The sequence below is a fragment of the Heterocephalus glaber genome, unplaced genomic scaffold (assembly GCF_053883595.1).
Source record: "Heterocephalus glaber isolate CG9 unplaced genomic scaffold, H.glaber_assembly_v1.0 deba00001472, whole genome shotgun sequence".
Classification (NCBI taxonomy): Eukaryota; Metazoa; Chordata; class Mammalia; order Rodentia; family Bathyergidae; genus Heterocephalus; species Heterocephalus glaber.
In genome coordinates, this window is record NW_028258315.1 from 16,832,088 (window position 1) to 16,851,553 (window position 19,466).

Here is a 19,466-nt window from a genome sequence, read left to right on the forward strand (position 1 = left end):
TGGAAACACACACACACACTCATACCCAGAGTCCCTCCCACAGTGGAAGATGGGAAACACTAGCTGTCAGTGGGAGTTTCGCAGCGTGAGAACGGAACCCTCAGAAGCAAAACCAGCTGCCCACTGAAGCTCTTTGCTAACAGCTCTGGAACTGTCGTTTCTCCAGCCCCTTATATGACTGTATAGAAGAGCTGTGTGCCTGCAAGGGCAGCTGAAACATCACTGCCCCCACCCATAAAACACAACTGCACAAGATCAAAACTACTTGAAAGGACCAAATCAAACGACTTTTAATTTTATTTATTTTTTGGTACCGGGGATCGAACTCCGGTCCTTGTGCTTGCGAGGCAAGTGGCAGAACCACTGAGCTAAATCCCTGGCCCTCAAACGACTTTTAAAATGTCACGCAGGCACACAACAAGGCCAGAGGCAGCAAGGTGCTGGAAGGAACGGAGGTCCCTCAACCGGCTAGCTGATAAGGACTGCAGGTACAGGGAGCTGGAGGCTGTCTCATTTCGTGGACACCTTTGGCCCTCAAGGCATCAGCTACTGCAGGCTAACCCAACCTCCGGCCTCCCAAGATTGGCCACCCTGTCTCCCCAGTTCTCCAAACAAGAAGTAAATTAAAATGCAATCCATTTCAGCCCTTATAAATGCTACCTACGCACTCTGTTCGACTCAACACTGTATTTAAGCATAGTTGGGATAAATCTTAAAGTTAGAACTTGAAAAAATACCTCAGAGTATTTAGTCCAGCCTTCAATTTCACAGATGAAGAAGTTTACAAGTAAAAGTGATTCAACAATGGCTAATTCAAAGATACAAACCAAGTCAGGGGCAGAACTCAGTGGCAGCCAGAATTCCAGCCCTTTCCACTACACCTCAGCTGCTTCTTTCTCCACAGCCCAGATCCCCAGGGCTGTCCTGGAGTCACCAGAGCAAGGTGAGTCAAGCAGGGAAGGAGGCCTGAGGATGGAAAAACCTGTACTTTCCAACAAGTCAGCATGGGGACAGGGCAGGCAATGCCCAGCACCTAGATTATTTCAGTAATCCCTTCCGCCCCACTTCAAGTAAAAACAAATGGTGAGAGGCATTTTAATTAGACACACCTGGCTGGAGAGCCTTTAAACTGTGAAACTAGGCTTTAAACCTGGTATATTAAACTAGGCCAGAGGTTTTCAAGGTTGGCTACTCATGAAAATAAAGTGCCAAGTCTGTGTGTTAAGAAAGACAAGAAATACAATTTAATTAAGCCTTTTTGATCTGAGATAGATAGTCGTTGAAGCTGTTAACTCTCTTGGACATGCAGCCAGGTCGGGCCTTCAGATGGGGACATCCCAGACATTGTGAAGCAAGGTTGTATCTACTTTGCCCCATCCAAATTGCTGACCACAGAACTTATGAGCATAATTAAATGGTTTTTTTAGACCACTAAGTTTTGGAGTGGTTTATTAAGCAACAACAGTAACTGGGACACCTGGTAAGTTTTGTGACAATCCAAATGTCCAAAGTGTACTACATCCCAATTAAGCCAGAACCTTGGGGTGAGGGAAGCATCTATTTTTAAGGCCCCTGGAGTGGTTCTATTCTGCAGCCAAACACTGAAAACCTGCACTGTTCACTACAGTATCCATCTGACACGTGGCTGTTTACATTTAATTAAAATAAAGTTTAAAATTCAGCTCCCAGGTCACATTAGCCACATGCCAAGTGCTTAATAACCATACAAGGCTAATGCACAGTGGAAATAAAGAACATTTCCATCACTACCAAAAATTCTATTAGACATTGCTGTTCTAGATCAGCAGTTCCTCAAAGTTGGTCCTGAGCTTCCCACATGAACATCATGAGGGAACTTGACAGAAATGCCAATTTCCAGGGCCACCCAAGGCTTCTAAGTTAGAACCTTTGGATAGGGCCTTCAGATGATTACCATGCACACTCAGGCTTCCAAGTTAGGCAGAAACGATATTTGACAGAAGCTGTTCTTATTGCTGTCCCAAACAAAACAACTGTTCTGTGTGTCAGGCTTGACCTGGTCATGAAATGGTCAATGAATATGCTCTAATTCCAAGCTACAGTTTGACAAGATACAAAAAAACACAACAAAACAGACAGCAGATGCAGGTGCTGTCTCTGCCAGACAGAAGCTCCGCTATCTGGGACACGGAACACAGGATAGGATGTTCCCAACACAGAGATAACAACTACAAAGCACAGCATCTTCTCAATGCCAAGTCACCTGGAAACAGCCACACATCTGCCTCGATTGCTGCATGGACCCCGCCCACAAATATTTGCTCTGACCCCTATACCAGACATGCCAGACCTCTCTTCCAATGCCCTGCAAAGCTTTCTGCCTTTTTCTTTATTCAGGACTGGCAGCCTCTTGCTGTCAGTCCACCTCTGCCAGGTGAATAAAGTCTGTACCTCTTTGCTTTCACTATCCTACTGAGGTGGTCTCATCTCTCCATGCCATTTGTTACACATGTCTATCTCATGCTTAAATCTAGGAATTGGTGACTTTTACTTTCATTATGATGCAAGAGAATAGTTTGTATTATATAATTTCAAAGATAGGTTTTTGTATCAGCAAGCTTGAGAAGAAATGCCTTTCAATTAGTAAGCAAAGAACTCTAAAAAGACGCTGTTATTTATAATCATCAAGAAAAACAGGTCTGAAAATATAGAAAATACTAAAAATTATGAAACTGCCCAGATTATATTGTTATTAGACTTAAAACTGTGAAAGCTATGGAGCATGACAAAATATAAATGAGAGAAAAGCTAAACACAAAACTGTGACCGAAACTATTTAATACAATATTATATGGGCAGGGTCAAACTTAAGGGAGAAATTAGGAAGAACTAATGTGGTAGGCTTAGAAGGGCAATGTCTCTCCTTTGCCCCTTTGGTTTCTGCGATGCTTAAAAGTTATGTAGGCAAAAAGATTTTAGTGTTGCAACGATTTTTTCAAAAAGATATAATTATGCTTTGATATGGAAAACCCACTGCAAGGAAGATTTGGTAAAAACAGTTCTACTTCATCAACACTTTACAGAATTATTCATCTCATGGTACCCTGAAATCATCACTAGATTCAATCAAATGCTAGGGCTTGGGCTCAGGTTCTTGTACTCCTTAAAGTCGCCAAGGATTCTCTTCTCTACTTTTCCTTCTGCACCTTAAATTTACAATCAAATGGAAAAATTACACATTTTTACGAAATTTTAGGGACAGATGCAAAACCCTGATGCGTGCGCCCATGTGTGTTTAGTTTCCATCTAGTCGGTGGGTGGTAAAATGCCAAATATAGTAATTTCAAGGGAAGAATTTCTTTCTACATTTCCAAATGTAAATTTTCAAAAACAGTTCATAGAGTGTGCTTCCTTTAAAAGACAGCTCCTGAAGCCCACAACTTGATTGTTTGAACATGCTTTCATACAAATTTTAGCATTGCTTCCTCATCCAGAGTTCTATTGCCAGTAAATAGTTTACACTGTCCAGTTACTAAGTAATCTTTCTGAGTGTTGCCTTTGATTTCTCTGCTATTTTGTTTCCCTTGCAGGTAATGTTCTGAAAACTCCTTTGAATTCTAAACATATAAACACCTGCTCTGCTTTAGCTCTGGGGAAAATCTAAGAAAGGATAATTTTGCTTGTATAATTCTGAGAAACCTGTATCTTCGGGATGCCTACCAAACTTATTCTGTAAATTGTCTTAAAGACATGAGCACCTGCCACCGGCAACTGTACTGCCAATTGAACAAGTTTTCCACTGATCTCATAACTTCATTTTTCCAGAAGAAGCTAATTGGAAAGGTGATAAACTTGCCAGTTTGGTATCATTCTGAAAATTTCTTATGCCACTGTCCCCAACCCAACAGGCATAACAATTCTTAAATTAAAGGGCACCAAGCAATTTCTTAAAATGTGTGCAATGATGACACAAAAATAGGATTAAAAGTTTCCCCCAACACTTTGCCCTAACCACAAGTAATTATCTTCATAATTGTGGGCAACTGAGAGTTGTGTACAGCAGCCAATATGTGCAATTCTAGCATTTATCTATGTTCTTTCAAAACAAAATAATTTTTATTTTTATTGTCACAAGTTAAATGGAAAAGGGATTTGACAAGTTTTAAATAATATAATAATAATTGCAGAGGCAATCTACAAAATACTTTGTGTGTGGTAGGAATTGTTGAATGTAAACCATTGAGAACACAAAGATAAATCACGTATAAAACTTGCCCTGCAGAAACCCCACAGTCTAGCTGAGATACTGCTACATCTGAGGAATGTCCTTACCATAACAGAGACCAAAATAAACAAACAAACAAACAAACAAAACAAAGAACTTTACAAAATACAGTGAGGGGAGAAATGCGGAGTATTCAGAGAACTATCACTATACAGATGGAGAAGATGTCATAACCAAGACAAACAAATGTGATGTCATTTTTCAAAAATAAGTCTAAAAAAGAACTCTTGGAAATTACAAATAGCAGAAAAGAGAAATTAAGTATAAGAGTTGGAAGACAAAGTGGAAGACAAAAAGACAAGAGAAGAAAAGTAGAAAGGAGAAATAAAACCACTAGAGGACCAGTTCAAGGAACTCCATGTCCAGATATGTGTCCTGAAAAGAACAGAGACAATAAAGACGAAAATTTTGTTAATGAACTAATTCAAGAATTTTTATAAGAACTGAAGAACACAAGTTTCCAATTCTAAAAGGCCTATTTCTGTGATTTCACAAAAATAAGAAAAGATTCTTCCGTAAGATTACAGAAAGAAACAAACCAGGTCACATCCAAAGGATCAGAAATCCAAATAACTTCTCAAGACAAACACTGGAAGATAAATGATATTGAGACAATGTCTTTAAAACAGAATGTGATACTCAAATTATCCATGAAATGGGTAGAATGAAGATATTTTCAAGGTTTCAAAAACCTTTACCTCTCAATATGCCTTCTCAGAAAGCTCCTGAAGGATGCGTTCTACAAAACTGATGTAATAAACCAAGAAAGAAAAGAGAAACAAAGGAAGAAGTGATTTCACAAAGAAAGGTAAAGGAATAATACCCAAAATGATGGGCTACCAGTCCATTGTCAAAAGGGTTCAGGAGGGCTGGGGACTTAGCTCAGTGGTTTCGACACCTGCTGTGCAAGCACAAGGACCCAAGTTCAATCCCCGGTACCAAAAAAAAAAAAAAAAATACAAAAGGGTTAAGGAAAAATGTCTCTGGGAAGATGAAATTCAAAGAATGTTTGAATGTCCGGAAAGGAGTTTTCAACAGGGAAAAGGTAGAGAATTTGATTGTTGAATTAATAAGCACATAGAAAAAAGAAGAACCAAAAAGGAAAGAAGAGCTCAGCATGGTGACACACATCTGTAATCCTAGCACTCAGGACACTGAGGCAGGAGGATTGCTGTGATTTAGAGGCCAGCCTGGGCTACATAGCGAGTTCAGAGCCAGCCTGAACTACAAAGTGAGACCCTGTCTCAAAAAAAAAAAAGAAGAAAAGAAAAGAAAAGAAAAAATTGTCAACTCCATAGACCACAAAAAGTTTTGTACAAGAGGAAAAGAATTAATTTAACAGTACATGGCTCAACTGTTAAGTTGTATATAGTCATATAAAAATGTCAACACTAAATACTGACGCAGCCAAAATTACTATGTAACTATATTGGAAATGTGGGGAAGGATAGAAAGAGATCAAATCAAAAAGTAGCAATTGGGCAGGGGATTTAGCTCAGTTGTTCAGGTGCCTGCCTCACAAGTGCAAGGTCCTGAGTTTGATCCCCGGTACCAAAAAAAAAAAAAAAAAAAAAAAAAGTAGCACAACTAGTTCATCTTAAGGAATAAGGAGAGATATTCCTAAAGAATAAACTAAAGCTGCTGAAGATGGTCACTCTGGGGAAAGAAATGAAGGGGAGGTGTTTTGTTTTGTTTTTTATTTTTATAGCCTTTATAAGTTATAAAACTGCACTACACTTTATTTACACTGGCTTAAAAAAGAACAGAACCCAAACTTACCCAGTAAACCTGTATTTTTCAAATTGTAAGTCCGTGACTCATTAGTGGGTTGTAAAATCAGTTCAGTAAGTTACAGCCATCCTTTTTAAAATGAATTAAAATAGAAAAGCATAGAAAAATAAGAAGAGCATTGGATATAGTTAAGGGCATATTTCCATGAACTTTGTAACACACACACACACAGGGTCATAGTATAAAATGTATTTTGAAGTATGGACTATAATCAAAATAACTTGTAAACCACTTTAAACTACACTGCATTATAATGGCTACGCTTATTTTATTTTTATTTTTTTGATACTGGGGATCGAATTCGGGTCCTTGTGCTTGCCCAGCAGGCAGCGAAACCTCTGAGCTAAATCCCCGGCCCAGTTATGCTTATTTTAAAAGAGATTTTAATGTACCTTTCTTTTAAAACAAACTGAAAATGTTGACAGCTAATAAAAATATTTCATTGTAATGCTCCTTAAAATCTCACTAATCTCATGCCTGAAGAACACACATTCCAAATTAGTGAAACCTAAATATTCTTTGCTTTCAAATAATCAACTTTGCACCGCATGTGGTGGAGCACACCTACAGTCCCAGCACTCAGGAGGCTGAGGCAGGAGGATCACCATGAGTTTGAGGCCAGTCTGAACTGCATAGCTAGACTCCGTCTCAAAAAAAAAAAAAAAAAGTATATATATATATATATGTATATATAAATTATATATATGTGTATATATGTATGTATATATATGTTTATATAAATGTATATATATGTGTGTATATATGTATATAACCAACTTTGCAATAAACCCAGAGAAGATGAACAACACAGAAAACAGAATTCAAAGTCCCCAAAATGATTTCATAATGTGGAATATTCCTGATTCTTAGGTGATTTATCTTTCTACTCTTATACAGTTTTCACTAATATTTAAACTTCTCGTCTACAAAGACCCTTGAACAGAAGGAACCATCCTAGAAGCCTTTGGAATGGAAGGCAGCTTGGAAATAAAACTTTGCAACACACAATGCATAAACTAGAAACTATGTACGCAATTGACCAACAGGTAGCTTCCCTTCTACCGGACCTGCACTTCAATACACAGTGCAAGGTATACTGCACACCTTCTGGTATCAAAAAATGGGCAGGAAGTTAAAAATTTTTGATGACTTTTTACTAAAGTCCTATATTTGGCTCAATATTTTCTTTTTAACTTAGCTAGATTCAATATGCACATTACTTTGGAGGCTAACCTTACCATTCACTCACATAAAATAACAGAAACTTCTATAGAAAGCAAGTTCCATTATGTTCTACCTATGACAAAGCTTCACTTACCAACAGTTAGAAGGATCAAATCCATAAGCCAATGATCAATATTTTTAAAAACCACCATTATCATCTATGCTGGCTGTAAAGAATGAATGAGTCTTCATACACTAATGTTGAAAGACACCAAAGACATTTGTTGAATATATTCAAGCCAGATATACTCATGTGTATGTGTGTATGTATGTATGTATGTATATGCATGCACATATATATATATATGCATGAGAAATAAATGATTTTGGTTACCCTTTTTGCAGAGGTAAAAGGATGGGGAAAGTAGGGGTAACAGCAAAGATGAGAAAAAGACTTTTCACTCTACATATTTCACCCACTTGGCAAAGTAGGGATTTTCATTCCACTCCTACCCCCAAGTAAATTGCTTTGCTTCCACTTCCTACTCCACACCCCACATTCAAACATACATAATCACCCAGAGGTAATTTGTAGCGAATGTATTTTCACTTTCCTCAAGGAAGGACTTTCACCTCATCTTCCAAAAGTGAATCCACCTCTTAGCATCCACAAGACCAGCACAAATGCCACCAGCCAGGCTGCCTGCACCCTAGGTGGCTTGCATGGCCCTTCTGCATTGCTGCCATCACACTGGTGATAGTCGCTGAGCACCTGCTAGGTGCCAGTCACTGTGCAAGGACAAAGTACCTGGCCTCAGGGAGCTCACAGCTTCCAGGGCAAGTGAGAAGTGAAAACAGGGAATTTCCCAACAATACAGTACAAGTAACAGCAGAAGTATATACCGAGTAACTGCTACATTGTATTTCCAACTTTTCCCCTTTCTTCCCACAACTCTCAGTCTCTGGCACAAGCATTGAATCTGCAGTTATCTTTGGACCCCCTTCACCAGGCAGGGTACTTCCATGAACTTTGCGCATGTCTCTTGAGTAGCAATGCAATCACATTTCAAGAAACAAATCATATAGGACTTAATGTTTCAAAATGGTGAACAGTACAGGTGTCAAGTATTAATCTGGATCTATGCACTGTATTTTAATCCTAGAAGCTCAGCACCAAAACAAACACCTTTAACCTCAGAAACCTTCTAGTCCTCACTATGCGGTCTTGGCATTAATTCTATAAAGGGAAAATAGGAAAGCTGAGCTTGTCTGTTTCTTTTCCTGGAAGTCCATATATTCTCATTTGTTTTCACTGGTAAGATGGAAAACACTCATCCAGAAACTGAATTTCTGCTCTGGATTAATGCATTGGTAATGTTTTGGAACCTTCAGAAAAGCAGTAATTTTCAATTTGGCACAAGTTCCCCGATATTTATTCAAGGACCTCTCATATTTCAAGCCTTAAACTGCTAGGTATGAAAAACAATAATATTCTCATTATTCTACCCATTCACTCTTGCCCTACCTTGAGCTCTGTCCCAAAACAAATGGTAGAGATGAGTTGCAAATACAACATGGAGGAAGAGTTGCAATTAATCAACCCAAAGCCCAAAGGAAGATTCATTTCTATTCTGAATGCACTCTTGCTATAAGGAAAAACTCCCTAAAGAAATATGAAACCAAGAGGTATAATGGAAATCAAAATGCACATGGTGTCTTCATCCCTGTAAAGATAGTAATTTTAATCTACGAGCAGCAAAGATGTGTTGGTTCTCCTTAGCGTGTCTATAAACGGAATGACGGCGGCACTGGCAGAATTCCATAGAAAAGGTCCCACACACCACAGAGAACCAGGTCTGTCGGGACAGAACCGGAGAGCACCCATTTCAGTGCTATCTTTACAGCTCGCAAGCCGATGGGTAAATCCCCAAAGCACCTGAAAAACCTTTACTTGAAAGACTAAATTACTTGATTATTTATATACAATCCAACTGATTATTTAGCATTTGGAACCCACTGTCCACAGTTATAAATTCTATCCAAACTCCACAAAATTAAATCCATATCTTTGCACAAATGACAAGACTTCAGTAGCACTCCACATTTAAGAGTGACAAGAAGCAGGTGCCAAACCAGCAAGGAAAACAGAAGCAGGATCTACAAAACAGGACTTAAATATTCTACCTGTTTCCCAGGCTGCTTGAAGAATCTGACCTAATGAATTTTTTCTGAAATAATACAATACCCAGTTTGGGAGCGTGGGGTTGGGGCTTTAGTGGCTAATTTATAATTTCTTTTTAGTGGTTAAATAAATCTCCACATAGTTCAATTAACTCAAAAAATTTAGTTACTATCACCATGAAATATACTATCAACATTGCTATAGATGTATCTAAAAATACAGTATTGTAAAACAGTATTTTTAATTTGTCTAAAAATACTGCCAGAGGATAGATCCATTACTAAAAAGTATTTAACACCACATCATAAATGTAACTTAGCTATGTAATATCACTATAAGAATCTGCTAAGGGTAGCAGAATGTTTGCAAATTGGATAAAAATTGCACAAAAAATTACACAAAAAGCAAAGACTCCCCAATCCTTACTCCTCATAATTTCATCCCCCTAATTTAGCAAACAGTGCGGGAGAGTACCACATGATTACAGAACGGAAACAGCTGCCCCCTTTAGCAATAAAATAACAAACCCTGCTTCAGAATCTCCCGTGGTGAAAAGCTCTGAAGAGCAAAATTACTACACTGTAGCTCATCAATCAACAGGTAACTTTTAGAGACGCATAGTCATTTTCAGGAATTAATTTTGTAGAATCTCGGTTTCTCCTCTACATTTTTTTTTTTTACAAGCTACTGCACTGCCATGTTGAATGAATTCCAACCGATTTCTTCTGGGAGCTTACCAGAAAAATCCCCAAAATTCAAATTATTTTAGGGCATTTTCCCATACCGTTGCACGGAACAGAGCAGAATTAATAAGGATCCAACAGTTACCACTTTTCAAATGCAAATATGTTGCCATCTAGTAAATGCAGCCTCCTTTAAACATCCTCTCAGCGTCCATACAGTTCAGGGTACTACTTTTGTTTCCTTGAAAATCAAAATTCGCACATTATATTCAGGCATTAGCTCAACTCAGCGCTAACAAAAAAATAGATTTTTAAGTGAGCTAGCCTGGGCCTGAGTCTTACAAGCGGGTTTTGCGGCCACCCCCGCCTTACACACAACGTCCCCGAATAATTCTGCCAAGGGAAGCAAATGGCGAGGTGCTAAGAATCAAGGGTGCTGAGTTCCACCAACAAGGACTTAGCCTGGTCACTTGGCCACGTCGGGCCTCAGTTTTCCGAGCTGTAAAATGTGGCCATTGAACTAATCACCCTCAGGGCTCCGTCCCGCCCCCTCGCTCTCCGGATGGCCTGAACCCCACAGGGGATACAGCTGACTGGTGCTGGTCCCGGCCGGGGTCCCCTGCCCGACACCGTTCTAGACGGGAGAGGACAAGAAGCGAGGACGACAGCGGGAGGAGAGGAACTTGGACTTGGAACAGCTCCCACAGGAGGAGCGACAAACTTGAAGCCGCCCTCCTAACAATAGGAGAGCGCTCTCTCTCCCATTTTCCGGGCTCAAACTTGCAGGACGCCGCGAGGTGGGGTCCTGCCGCCGCCCTCCCCGAACCGCTTTACCTTTCTCCCTGCTTGCTGTTGGAGGGAGGAGGATGCAGGACCGTCTGGTTCCCTTCCATCTCCACCACGCACTTGGTGTTCAGCTCCAGCTCTGAAATCACAGGGGCACGCGAACGTTGCAAAATCGAGCATCCGCGCCCCCCGGAGCCGGGTCCCCCTGGGAGGCGGCCGAGTCAGGAGCCGGCGCCCCGGGCGCTGAGCCCTCTCCCGGCTCCCGGGCCGCGGCCGCCGCCGGTCCCGCCGCCCTTGCAGTTTCCAAAGTTGCCCCCGCCCTCCGCCGGAGCAGAAAGGGAAACGAGCGGAAAGCTCCTCACCTCGTCGGTTCAAGGGCCGGACCCGGACGGCAACTTTTACCTTGGTGTCCGACATGTTGGCGGCGCCCGCTCGGCCCGAGGCGGCCCCTCACGCGCCGCGCCGCCGCCGAGTGCTCCGCGAGGCAGAGCCGGGGCGCGCGGGCCATCCCGGGGGAGCGCGACGCGGGGTGGCCGGGCCGGGGAGGGGCGCGCGGGGCGGGGCGCGGGGCGGCGGCGGAGGCAGCGGGCGGGGAGAGGAGAGCAGAGGAGAGGAGAGCAGAGGAGAGGAGGAGAGGCCGCCGCGCGCCCTGGGCCGCTCTAGCAGCGCCGGCCCAGCCGAGCGCGCAGCACCGCGACCCCTCGCGGCCGCTGGGCGCCCGGCCGCGCCGCCATCTTCGCCCCCCTGGGGAGCCGAGTGCGGCCTGGAGCGGCGCGGGGCCCCGGGACGGCGGGCTCCGAGGCGGGGCCCGCCACCCAGAGCCCCGGGGCCGGGGGACGCGCAGTGCGCAGGCCTGGCCCACGAAGCGCACCCGGCTCCCGGCGCGCCGCCCGCGGGCTGGCAGGGGACCTTTGTGAGGAAGAGAGACCAGCGAAGAATCGGTGAATCCGCCACCAAAACGGTGTTTGTCAACGGTGTGCCCTCGCTTCCCTGCCCTTCCTGGCCTCCTGTAGTGGGAGAGATGGCGAGTGGGCCGAGAGGGTCATTAGCTCTTACATAAGAATGTCATAGCAGTGGATTCTGTCATCCTGCCAAACGCAGACCTCACTGCCAGGGCGGGGGATCTAGGAGAATAGGATTTATTCTGTGCGGTTCAACAAGTGCTTGTGAGGGCCCTTAGTGTGCGCCAGGCGTTTGGAAACACGCACAAGTATGAATCCTGGAGTTTAGAGCCGGAGGTTGGTTGTTTGTTTTTTTCCACCCGATGTTGCTTAAATGGAGAAATCCGTTCATTCATGAAAACATTTATTGGAATTTCAGTTGTGGGCCTACTGTGTGCAGGGTGCTGAGGAGAGCACACATGAGAATAGTGTTCCGAATCCTGTACTCCAGAATCAGCCAACGTCAGAGACATGGCGTGCCAGAGATGCATTTTATAGCAGGCAGCGTGTGGCAGCTGGTAGGAGTATGAGGTTTGTTGACACCAACAGGTGCCAAGTTATAAACCTATTTTTCTGTCTGTCTGTCTGTCTCTCTCTGAGATTGAACCCAGGGCTTGAACATGCTAGGCAAGCACTATCGTTGAGTTGTACCCCTCCCCAGCCCCCATAAGCCTGAGAGCCTGACTTTAAGTGAGGCCTGATATTCCTTCTTCACCCCCACCCTCTTACAGGCCACTAAGTCAGTCCACCTCTGAAGGGCCTGTTGGATTGTTTCTGCTTTCCATTCTTACTGCTGCAACCCTACTTTGTCCATCCAGCTATTCAACAAATGTGTGTGGAGCATCCATTCCAGGCTCTTGACTAAAGGCCCCTTGATTATTGCTGAACTCAATAAGCAGAAATCTAGTTCCCTGCATATCTTCTCACCATGAGCTACCTAAACATGTTCTTAACTAACCTTTATGTCCAATGTCTCCCACATCCAGCTTCCATGCTGATTTTGTCATGAAACTAAAACTCTATGCTCTGATCATGCCTGTTCTGTTGTTCAAAACAGTAGAAAAGCTTGTCCTTTTTAATATTACCTCCCATGGTGCCTGAAATTGTTCAGTACATCCAGGAGCTCTTCAGGAGCAAGATGCTATCCCCATTCTAAGCCACTGTTCCAGCAATTTCCACCAGTTGGGAATTATAAAGAGATGAGTTGTATCCTCCAAAAGACACACTCAACTCCTGACCTCCAGTGCCTGTGAATGTGACCTTATTTGGAAGCAAAGTCTTGCAGAAATAACAAGTTAAAATGTAGTCTTCTTAAGAAAAAGTGGGGTCGGGCCGGGGATTTAGCTCAGTGGCGCAGTGCCTGCCCAGCAAGTGCGAGGCCCTGGATTCGATTCCCGGTACCAAAAAAGAAAAGTGAAGAAAAAGTGGGGTCTGTGTAAGAGAAAAGAGAGGGAGATTTGGGCACACACACACACACACACACACACACACACACACACACACACTGAGTTAGTTCCATATGAAAACAGAGGCAGAGATTCGAGTGGTGCGCCTACAAGCCAAGGGATGCCAAGGATTGCTGACAGCTTCAAGAAGCTATGAAGCATCGAGGAAGGACTCTTCCCCAGGGCCTTCAGAGAGACCATGGCTCTGCTAACACCTTGAATTTGGACATTTGGCCGCTCCAGTAAATTTCTGCTGTTTTACACTACACAGTACTAAATTATTATGGCAGTCTTAGGAAACAAAAGCAGGAATCACAGAAATTAATCTTCCTTCCTTCAATTCTTTTTCGCCCTCACTCTCTACCAGATCATGAAAGCCTGGAATGCCTCAGACAGAAAGTGTACCTTTGTTGGAAAGGCAATGGGAAATGTAATGCAGGCTTTGGTTCTGGAGTCTGAACAGGCAGCCGGAAGGCATTCTTCGAGAGGAATTAATTTGGCACCCACCTGTCTACGCAGAGGGCTGCTGCAGTCATCCAGATGAGGGGTGACCATGGTGCCAACAAAGCCAGTGATGGTGCAAATGGAGCCAAAGACACAGAGGCAGGACTTACTGTGCAGATAAAAAAGGGCTGATTTAGCCACCGGTCAGATGTGAGGATTGGGGGGAGCAAAAGAAGGCGCTAACTGGGAGCAAAACCGGGAGGGTAATGGAGCAGAACCTCGGGAAAGGGCAGGGACGAGAGTCTCGAGGTGAGAGGGGCATGACTGAGGTGGGAGCTGAATAAAGTGTCCACTGGCTCTGCAGAGGGGCCCTTCTTTCTGCTCTTCCAACCCTCTCCAACGTGAAAGGCTTGGTTTAGTCCTTGCTGCTGCTGCTTCTCCTTCTTCCTCTTCCTCTTTTTTTTTTTGGTACCAGAAATCGAACTCATGGCCTCGCACTTACCAGACAGGTGCTGTGCCACTGAGCTACCTTCCCGGTCCAAATCTTTAAAGTTTAAAGTTAAGGCATAGTCTTTAAAACATTTTACCTTTGTTTATTAGGAATTGTATTTTTTTAGAAAGTAATTTCTGGGTTCTTCTAGACCCTTTTATAACAGCTCCCAAAACTGTCATCTGTCTCAGTCACTTTTCTCATCGCTGGGGTGGCGAAAGTCCTGACACAACTTAAAGGAGAAAGGGTTTATTTTGGCTCACAGTTACAGTCCCTGGGTCCGCTGGCTCCAAGGCAGAAAGGGCCTGAGCGCAGAAAATCTGCTCCTCCCTTGAGGACCCGGAAGCAGAGCAAGAAGGGAGGAGCCAGGGAGGGAGATACACCCTAGCGGGTCTTGCCCCAGGGAGCTGCCCCTTCTGACCTAGCCTCATCTCTGAGCGTGGGAATTTAGGGGAACATTTCAGATCTAAACCATAGCAGCATCCCTTCTCTGCTTGAATGTCTAGTGCTCAACTTGGAAGAGTAGCCGAACACACTGTCGATCACTCCTTCTTAAGTTCTGTGCTTAGAGAAGTCCTCCGTGATGAAGCAAATTTCCCTGTCATTCTAACTGGTGATCAAAGTGCTGCCTCCTAAAGCTTCACATTGCAATTCTAACTCTTCTTATGTGTAACGCCCTTTAGATATTTATATTTAAAGATGGCTCTTGTGACCTTCTGAAGACTTCTGTTGTTCTGACTGATGTTGTATAAAAAAATCTCCCTCAAAACTTAGAAGCTCCAGACAGTAATCATAGTAACTTCTCCCACAGTTTCTGTAGGTCAGGAACTTCATGGGGAAGGGCTCACATGGGCAGTTCTGGCTCTAGTTCTGTCACAAGATTGCATTTAGATGGTGGCTGAAGTTGGAGCTGGCCAGGCATTTCTCCCTCTCTGAGGCCTTTCAGGTCTTCTCCATATGGTCTTTCTGCAGGGACAGGTGGATCTTGAGTGTCCACCAGATGCCCAAGGCTTGGTCTTCAGCCCATAGCACTACAGGAGGTTGTAAAGCTTTGGGGAGATGAGGCCTAGCGAAGGAAATCGGCACTGCGGGTGTGGCATGGAAGGAGATATTAAGTCCCTGCCACTTTCCCTTCCTCTCACTTTGCTCTCCTACCAGATCCTCCCTGCCCTAAGGTTCTGCCTTACCAACAGGCCCAACAGCACAGAGCCAACAGACTATGAACTGAAGCTTCTGAAACTGCATCAAAATAAACCTTTCCTCTTTGAATTGTTTATTTCAGGAGTTTTGTCACAGTGACACAAAGCTGGCTTAGGCTCCCTCAAAGTGCAGCAATTGGGTTCCGAGGTGAGCATTTCAAGGGTGCTGGGGGAGGGTGGTTCTCATCTTTTATGACTTAATCTCAGAAATTATATAGTGCCACTTCTGCCATAGACACAAGCCTAGATTCAAGGAGAAAACCATAGCTCCTTTATTTCAATGGAGAAATGTCAAAGCTTTATTTTAAGACCATGCAGAGTGGGAGATATTTGTTATGGCTCTTTTTAGAAAACACAACCTGCCATATAATACATTCCTTGGACGAACCCAGCCATCCTTCTCTGACAGCGTGTTATAATTAAGTAAGGCCCAGCAATTACAGTCTTGCCTCTCTCACTTACAGGTAGCCTGCAACAAGTTGTTTAATCATCGTAATCTGCAATTCCTTCATGAGTAACAGCTGGAGAATCGGAACTCCCGTATGACATGGAATACACTTTTTTGAATACCTGCTTGACACATAATGTTCCACTTCTAAGAAGTGCTATTCCTCCCTGCCCTACCCTCCACTCCTCAGGGTTACTCCCACCACCTTTCTGTACTGTGTAGCCCTGTTGCCTGGTACAATTATTCCTGCTGCAAACTCAGCGGATCAGATTCCTCCCTCTGGATACCTGGGTGAGGCGGGTGGCGACTGAAGATGTGGCCCTCAAAATCACAATCTAGTTGGAATTTTGAAGCTTCTGTTTCTGAGCAAGAAAAATCTGTGTTGACTCTTCTGAGCCTCATTTCCTTATTTAAAAAAAAAAAAAGAGTGAGGCCATGAAAATAGTAAGAGTACCTACTTGATGGAGCTGTTAAAAGGATACAGATGGTGACCAGGAGATGATACCCCCTGAAGTCATCTTGAAAGCTGTATTTTGTCATAGTCACAGGGGAGCCGCAGAAAGCTTCTCTTAAAGAAAAGGATCGTGAAGGTGTCTGGAGAGACACTTAGGAAAAAGTCAACTGGGTTTCTAAAAAACCTTGTAGGTTCCATTTCTAGACTGAGTTAAGCTTCACTGGAAGCCTGCCCCACAATCCTTTACAGTGAGGACAGAATTAACCAGAAAAAGGAAGCTAAGACTGAGAAGACAAGAAGATGCTCAGTGAATAGTACTTGTATTGTTTTTGTCAGCATGGAGATTATTTAGCTCAGTGGTTGGGGGATTTTAGCTCAGTGGTTTTGGTGTCTGCCTCGAAAGCCCAAGGACCTGAGTTCGATCTCCGGTACAAAAAAAAAAAAAACCATTTCTGAGATTATTGATAAATTGCACAAAATATTGCTGACATCACCATTTCTCCATAGTCCCTTGTAGCAGAGGGATAGTTAGAGTTGGGCACATGCATGATAAACAGGATGGAAAAGCAAAAGGCAGCAACATGTAGGAGTGAACGCATAGACTTTGGGGTCATGAAGTTTGGATTCAGGTTCCATCTCTGCCACTTGCAAACTGTGTGACCTTGTTCAAGTCTACCTCCATTTTCTGAGCTCTAAGACAGTGATAACTGTGGGGCTTATCTTACTGTGACGCACACATTTAGACCGGTGTCTGGCACATGGTAAGGGTTAAGTAAGCATCCTGTGGTGTCATCATCATCATCATCATCATCATCATCATCACTGTTATTTACAGATCCGGGACTACCTTCAATGAGCTTAGGTCACTCACAGGCTGTATTTCTTAAGTGCCCAAGGTATGTTGCCATATGAAATGAAGAGCAGTCCTTAACCACCCCGTGAGGGTAATCCTCCCTCACCAGATCCTGAGCAGATTACCCTCTGGAGGCCACAGATGAACCTCTTAGCCTGCTACAGATGCCTCCTTAGGGCACTTTGCTAGGAAAGGATGGGGTAGGATATCAGGGTCTTCCCAGGGCCCTTCCCTAGAAAGAAAGAAAGTGTTGGGAATCCTAACCTCACAAATTTGGTAAGCAGAACTTCAAGTAGTTATCCATCTCAGAAAGAATCTTTGACTATAGACAAAGAATTTTAACCGGATGAACTTCTTATAAAGAATCTGGAACTTTCTATTTCACTCATGCATAGTTTCTTAGTTTTGCTTTGTTTTCCCTTATCCCTGCCTATTTAGTTGAAGTAATCAGCAATAGTGAGGAGTGTTCTGGAGGCTGGACTGACAGTGTTCCATGCTGGAGTCAATCTGAGGCAAAAATCTCAGGACAGACCAAAGCCACTCTTTGAGGTCATAAACCTGCTGTGTAGAGCTAGCTTCACCTGAAAAGAGGCCCAGGAAAGCCAGTGGCTTTCCTCACAGCACAGCTTAGCCCAGACACTCCTTTCAACCCTCTCTGTCATCCTCAGAGAACTAGGAGCAGCTGATACAGCTGTGTGTGCTAGGCCCTGGGGTGGCCTGGTCTGAGACTTCATGCATATGCTTGTTTGTTAGGAAAAGCTTGTTAACATAGCCTTTACTTTAGAAACAGAGACTCCGTGGGTTGCGAAGAACTGGCAGACAACTGATAACAAATATCCAGAGACTCTGGAATCATCCGATTTCTGTAAGACCAAGTTCCAAAGCTATTTCGGTCAGAAGTAGGCTGCCAGGCTGATCTAAAAACTGCTAATGGCTTAAGTCTGTGGCAAATCAAACAGTAATCCTAGAGCAGTCAATGCTTAAATAAGAGGCTTTCCATAAATCTAGTTTAACAACTGTATCAGTCAGTGGAGGGTAAGAGACCACATGGTGGCTGACAACCTTTGAATCTCAGTAGCTTACAAAAGCAAAGCTGGATGCTTCACTCCTGTGACTTGCCTGTCAAGGCTGGGTGTGGCACTGCACCTATCATTTGCATTCTGAGGTTCAGGCTGACACAACAGCCCTCAGCTGGGACAGTGCTGGTTTTGTAGCAGAAGAAAAGGTAATGTGGCTCACCACACAATGGCTCATAAAGTTTTGCTCAGATGTGGCACCTGTCACTTTGTAATTTTCACTGGGAAAGGCAAGTCACACAGTCAAGCCAAGATGGGACAGGGAAGAATAATCCTCCCCCAAAGAGGGGCTCCAAACGTTCTCTCGAAATAGTATTTATATTTCATAATATTTAACAAAGAATATTTATTAAACTTTGACTACTCACCAAGCACAGTTCTATTATTTCTTACAATAACCCTATGCGGTACACACTATTATTATCATCCTTTGTTACACTGACCAGTAAACAAATAAAGAGAAAATTGAAATAAATTGTGCAACATCGCATACCTGGGAAATGATGGCCATAGATTTGAGTGCAAGGCTTCAAAAACCATGGCTCTTACTTACACACTAAAGCAGCTTTAGATATGTTTTCCAAATAAAACTGGGGGTGGGGGGAAAGCTCAGTGGCAGAGCAATTGCCTAGCATGTTTGAGGCCCTGGGTTCAATCTCCAGCACCACAAAAAACAAAACAAAATTTTAAAACCTGAAAAATGAAAACTAGTGACTTACATGATTTGGACCTGCATATGACTCTTTTTTTCTGAGGGTGATTATAGATTTACCTGACTCATCTATGAGGCTTTCTGGCACAGAAATATGATAAACAACATAAATAATAGTAAGTTTGTATTATGCTACACAGTTTAATTCAGTATGTAGCTTTCCCAAAAGACTTACAAAATGCTATGGGAGGTAGGAGCAAAATAATACTTTGACAGCAGTGCTCAAGGATGTAGGAGGTCATATTTGCAGAGATCACTGGTCTTGCAGTGGCATGACAGGAAAAGCAGACTTTCATGTCAGACCCACTGTTGTTTGATTCCCACCTCTGTAACTCACCTGCTGTATCTACCTTGGGCATTCAAGCCGTGGGTATTTATATGTAAGATGGGTACAATAATCTTCATTTTACAGGACCATCGTGAGGACTAAATAAAATATATATGTAGAATATCTGTCATGAAGACTTCTATAGAACAGACAGTCAACAAATAATACTTGTTATTGTTACTGGTGTTTTTGTTGAGGATAGTATA

General features: G+C 43.1%; 1 protein-coding gene and 1 long non-coding RNA gene across 3 annotated transcripts in view; one reads left to right on the plus strand and one right to left on the minus strand.

Moving 5' to 3' along the window:
• Nucleotides 1–11,410, minus strand: part of Kif13a (kinesin family member 13A) — a 194,043-nt gene extending 182,633 nt beyond the window's left edge. Inside the window, 2 exon segments of the mRNA XM_021260592.2 lie at nt 10,919–11,009; nt 11,233–11,410. Of these exon segments, the coding sequence (XP_021116251.2) occupies nt 10,919–11,009; nt 11,233–11,287 (146 nt within the window). The 5' untranslated portion in view covers nt 11,288–11,410.
• A 58-nt stretch (nt 11,411–11,468) lies between these two features.
• On the plus strand, nt 11,469–17,532 carry LOC101705518 (uncharacterized). 2 transcript variants are annotated; one of them, XR_205371.4, is made up of 3 exons: nt 11,469–12,342; nt 15,473–15,537; nt 15,854–17,532. It is a non-coding gene; the product is annotated as an uncharacterized LOC101705518 (long non-coding RNA). The 2 variants fall into 2 exon arrangements; XR_015439104.1 differs by having other exon boundaries at nt 11,469–11,844.
• Nucleotides 17,533–19,466: the final 1,934 nt, after the last annotated feature.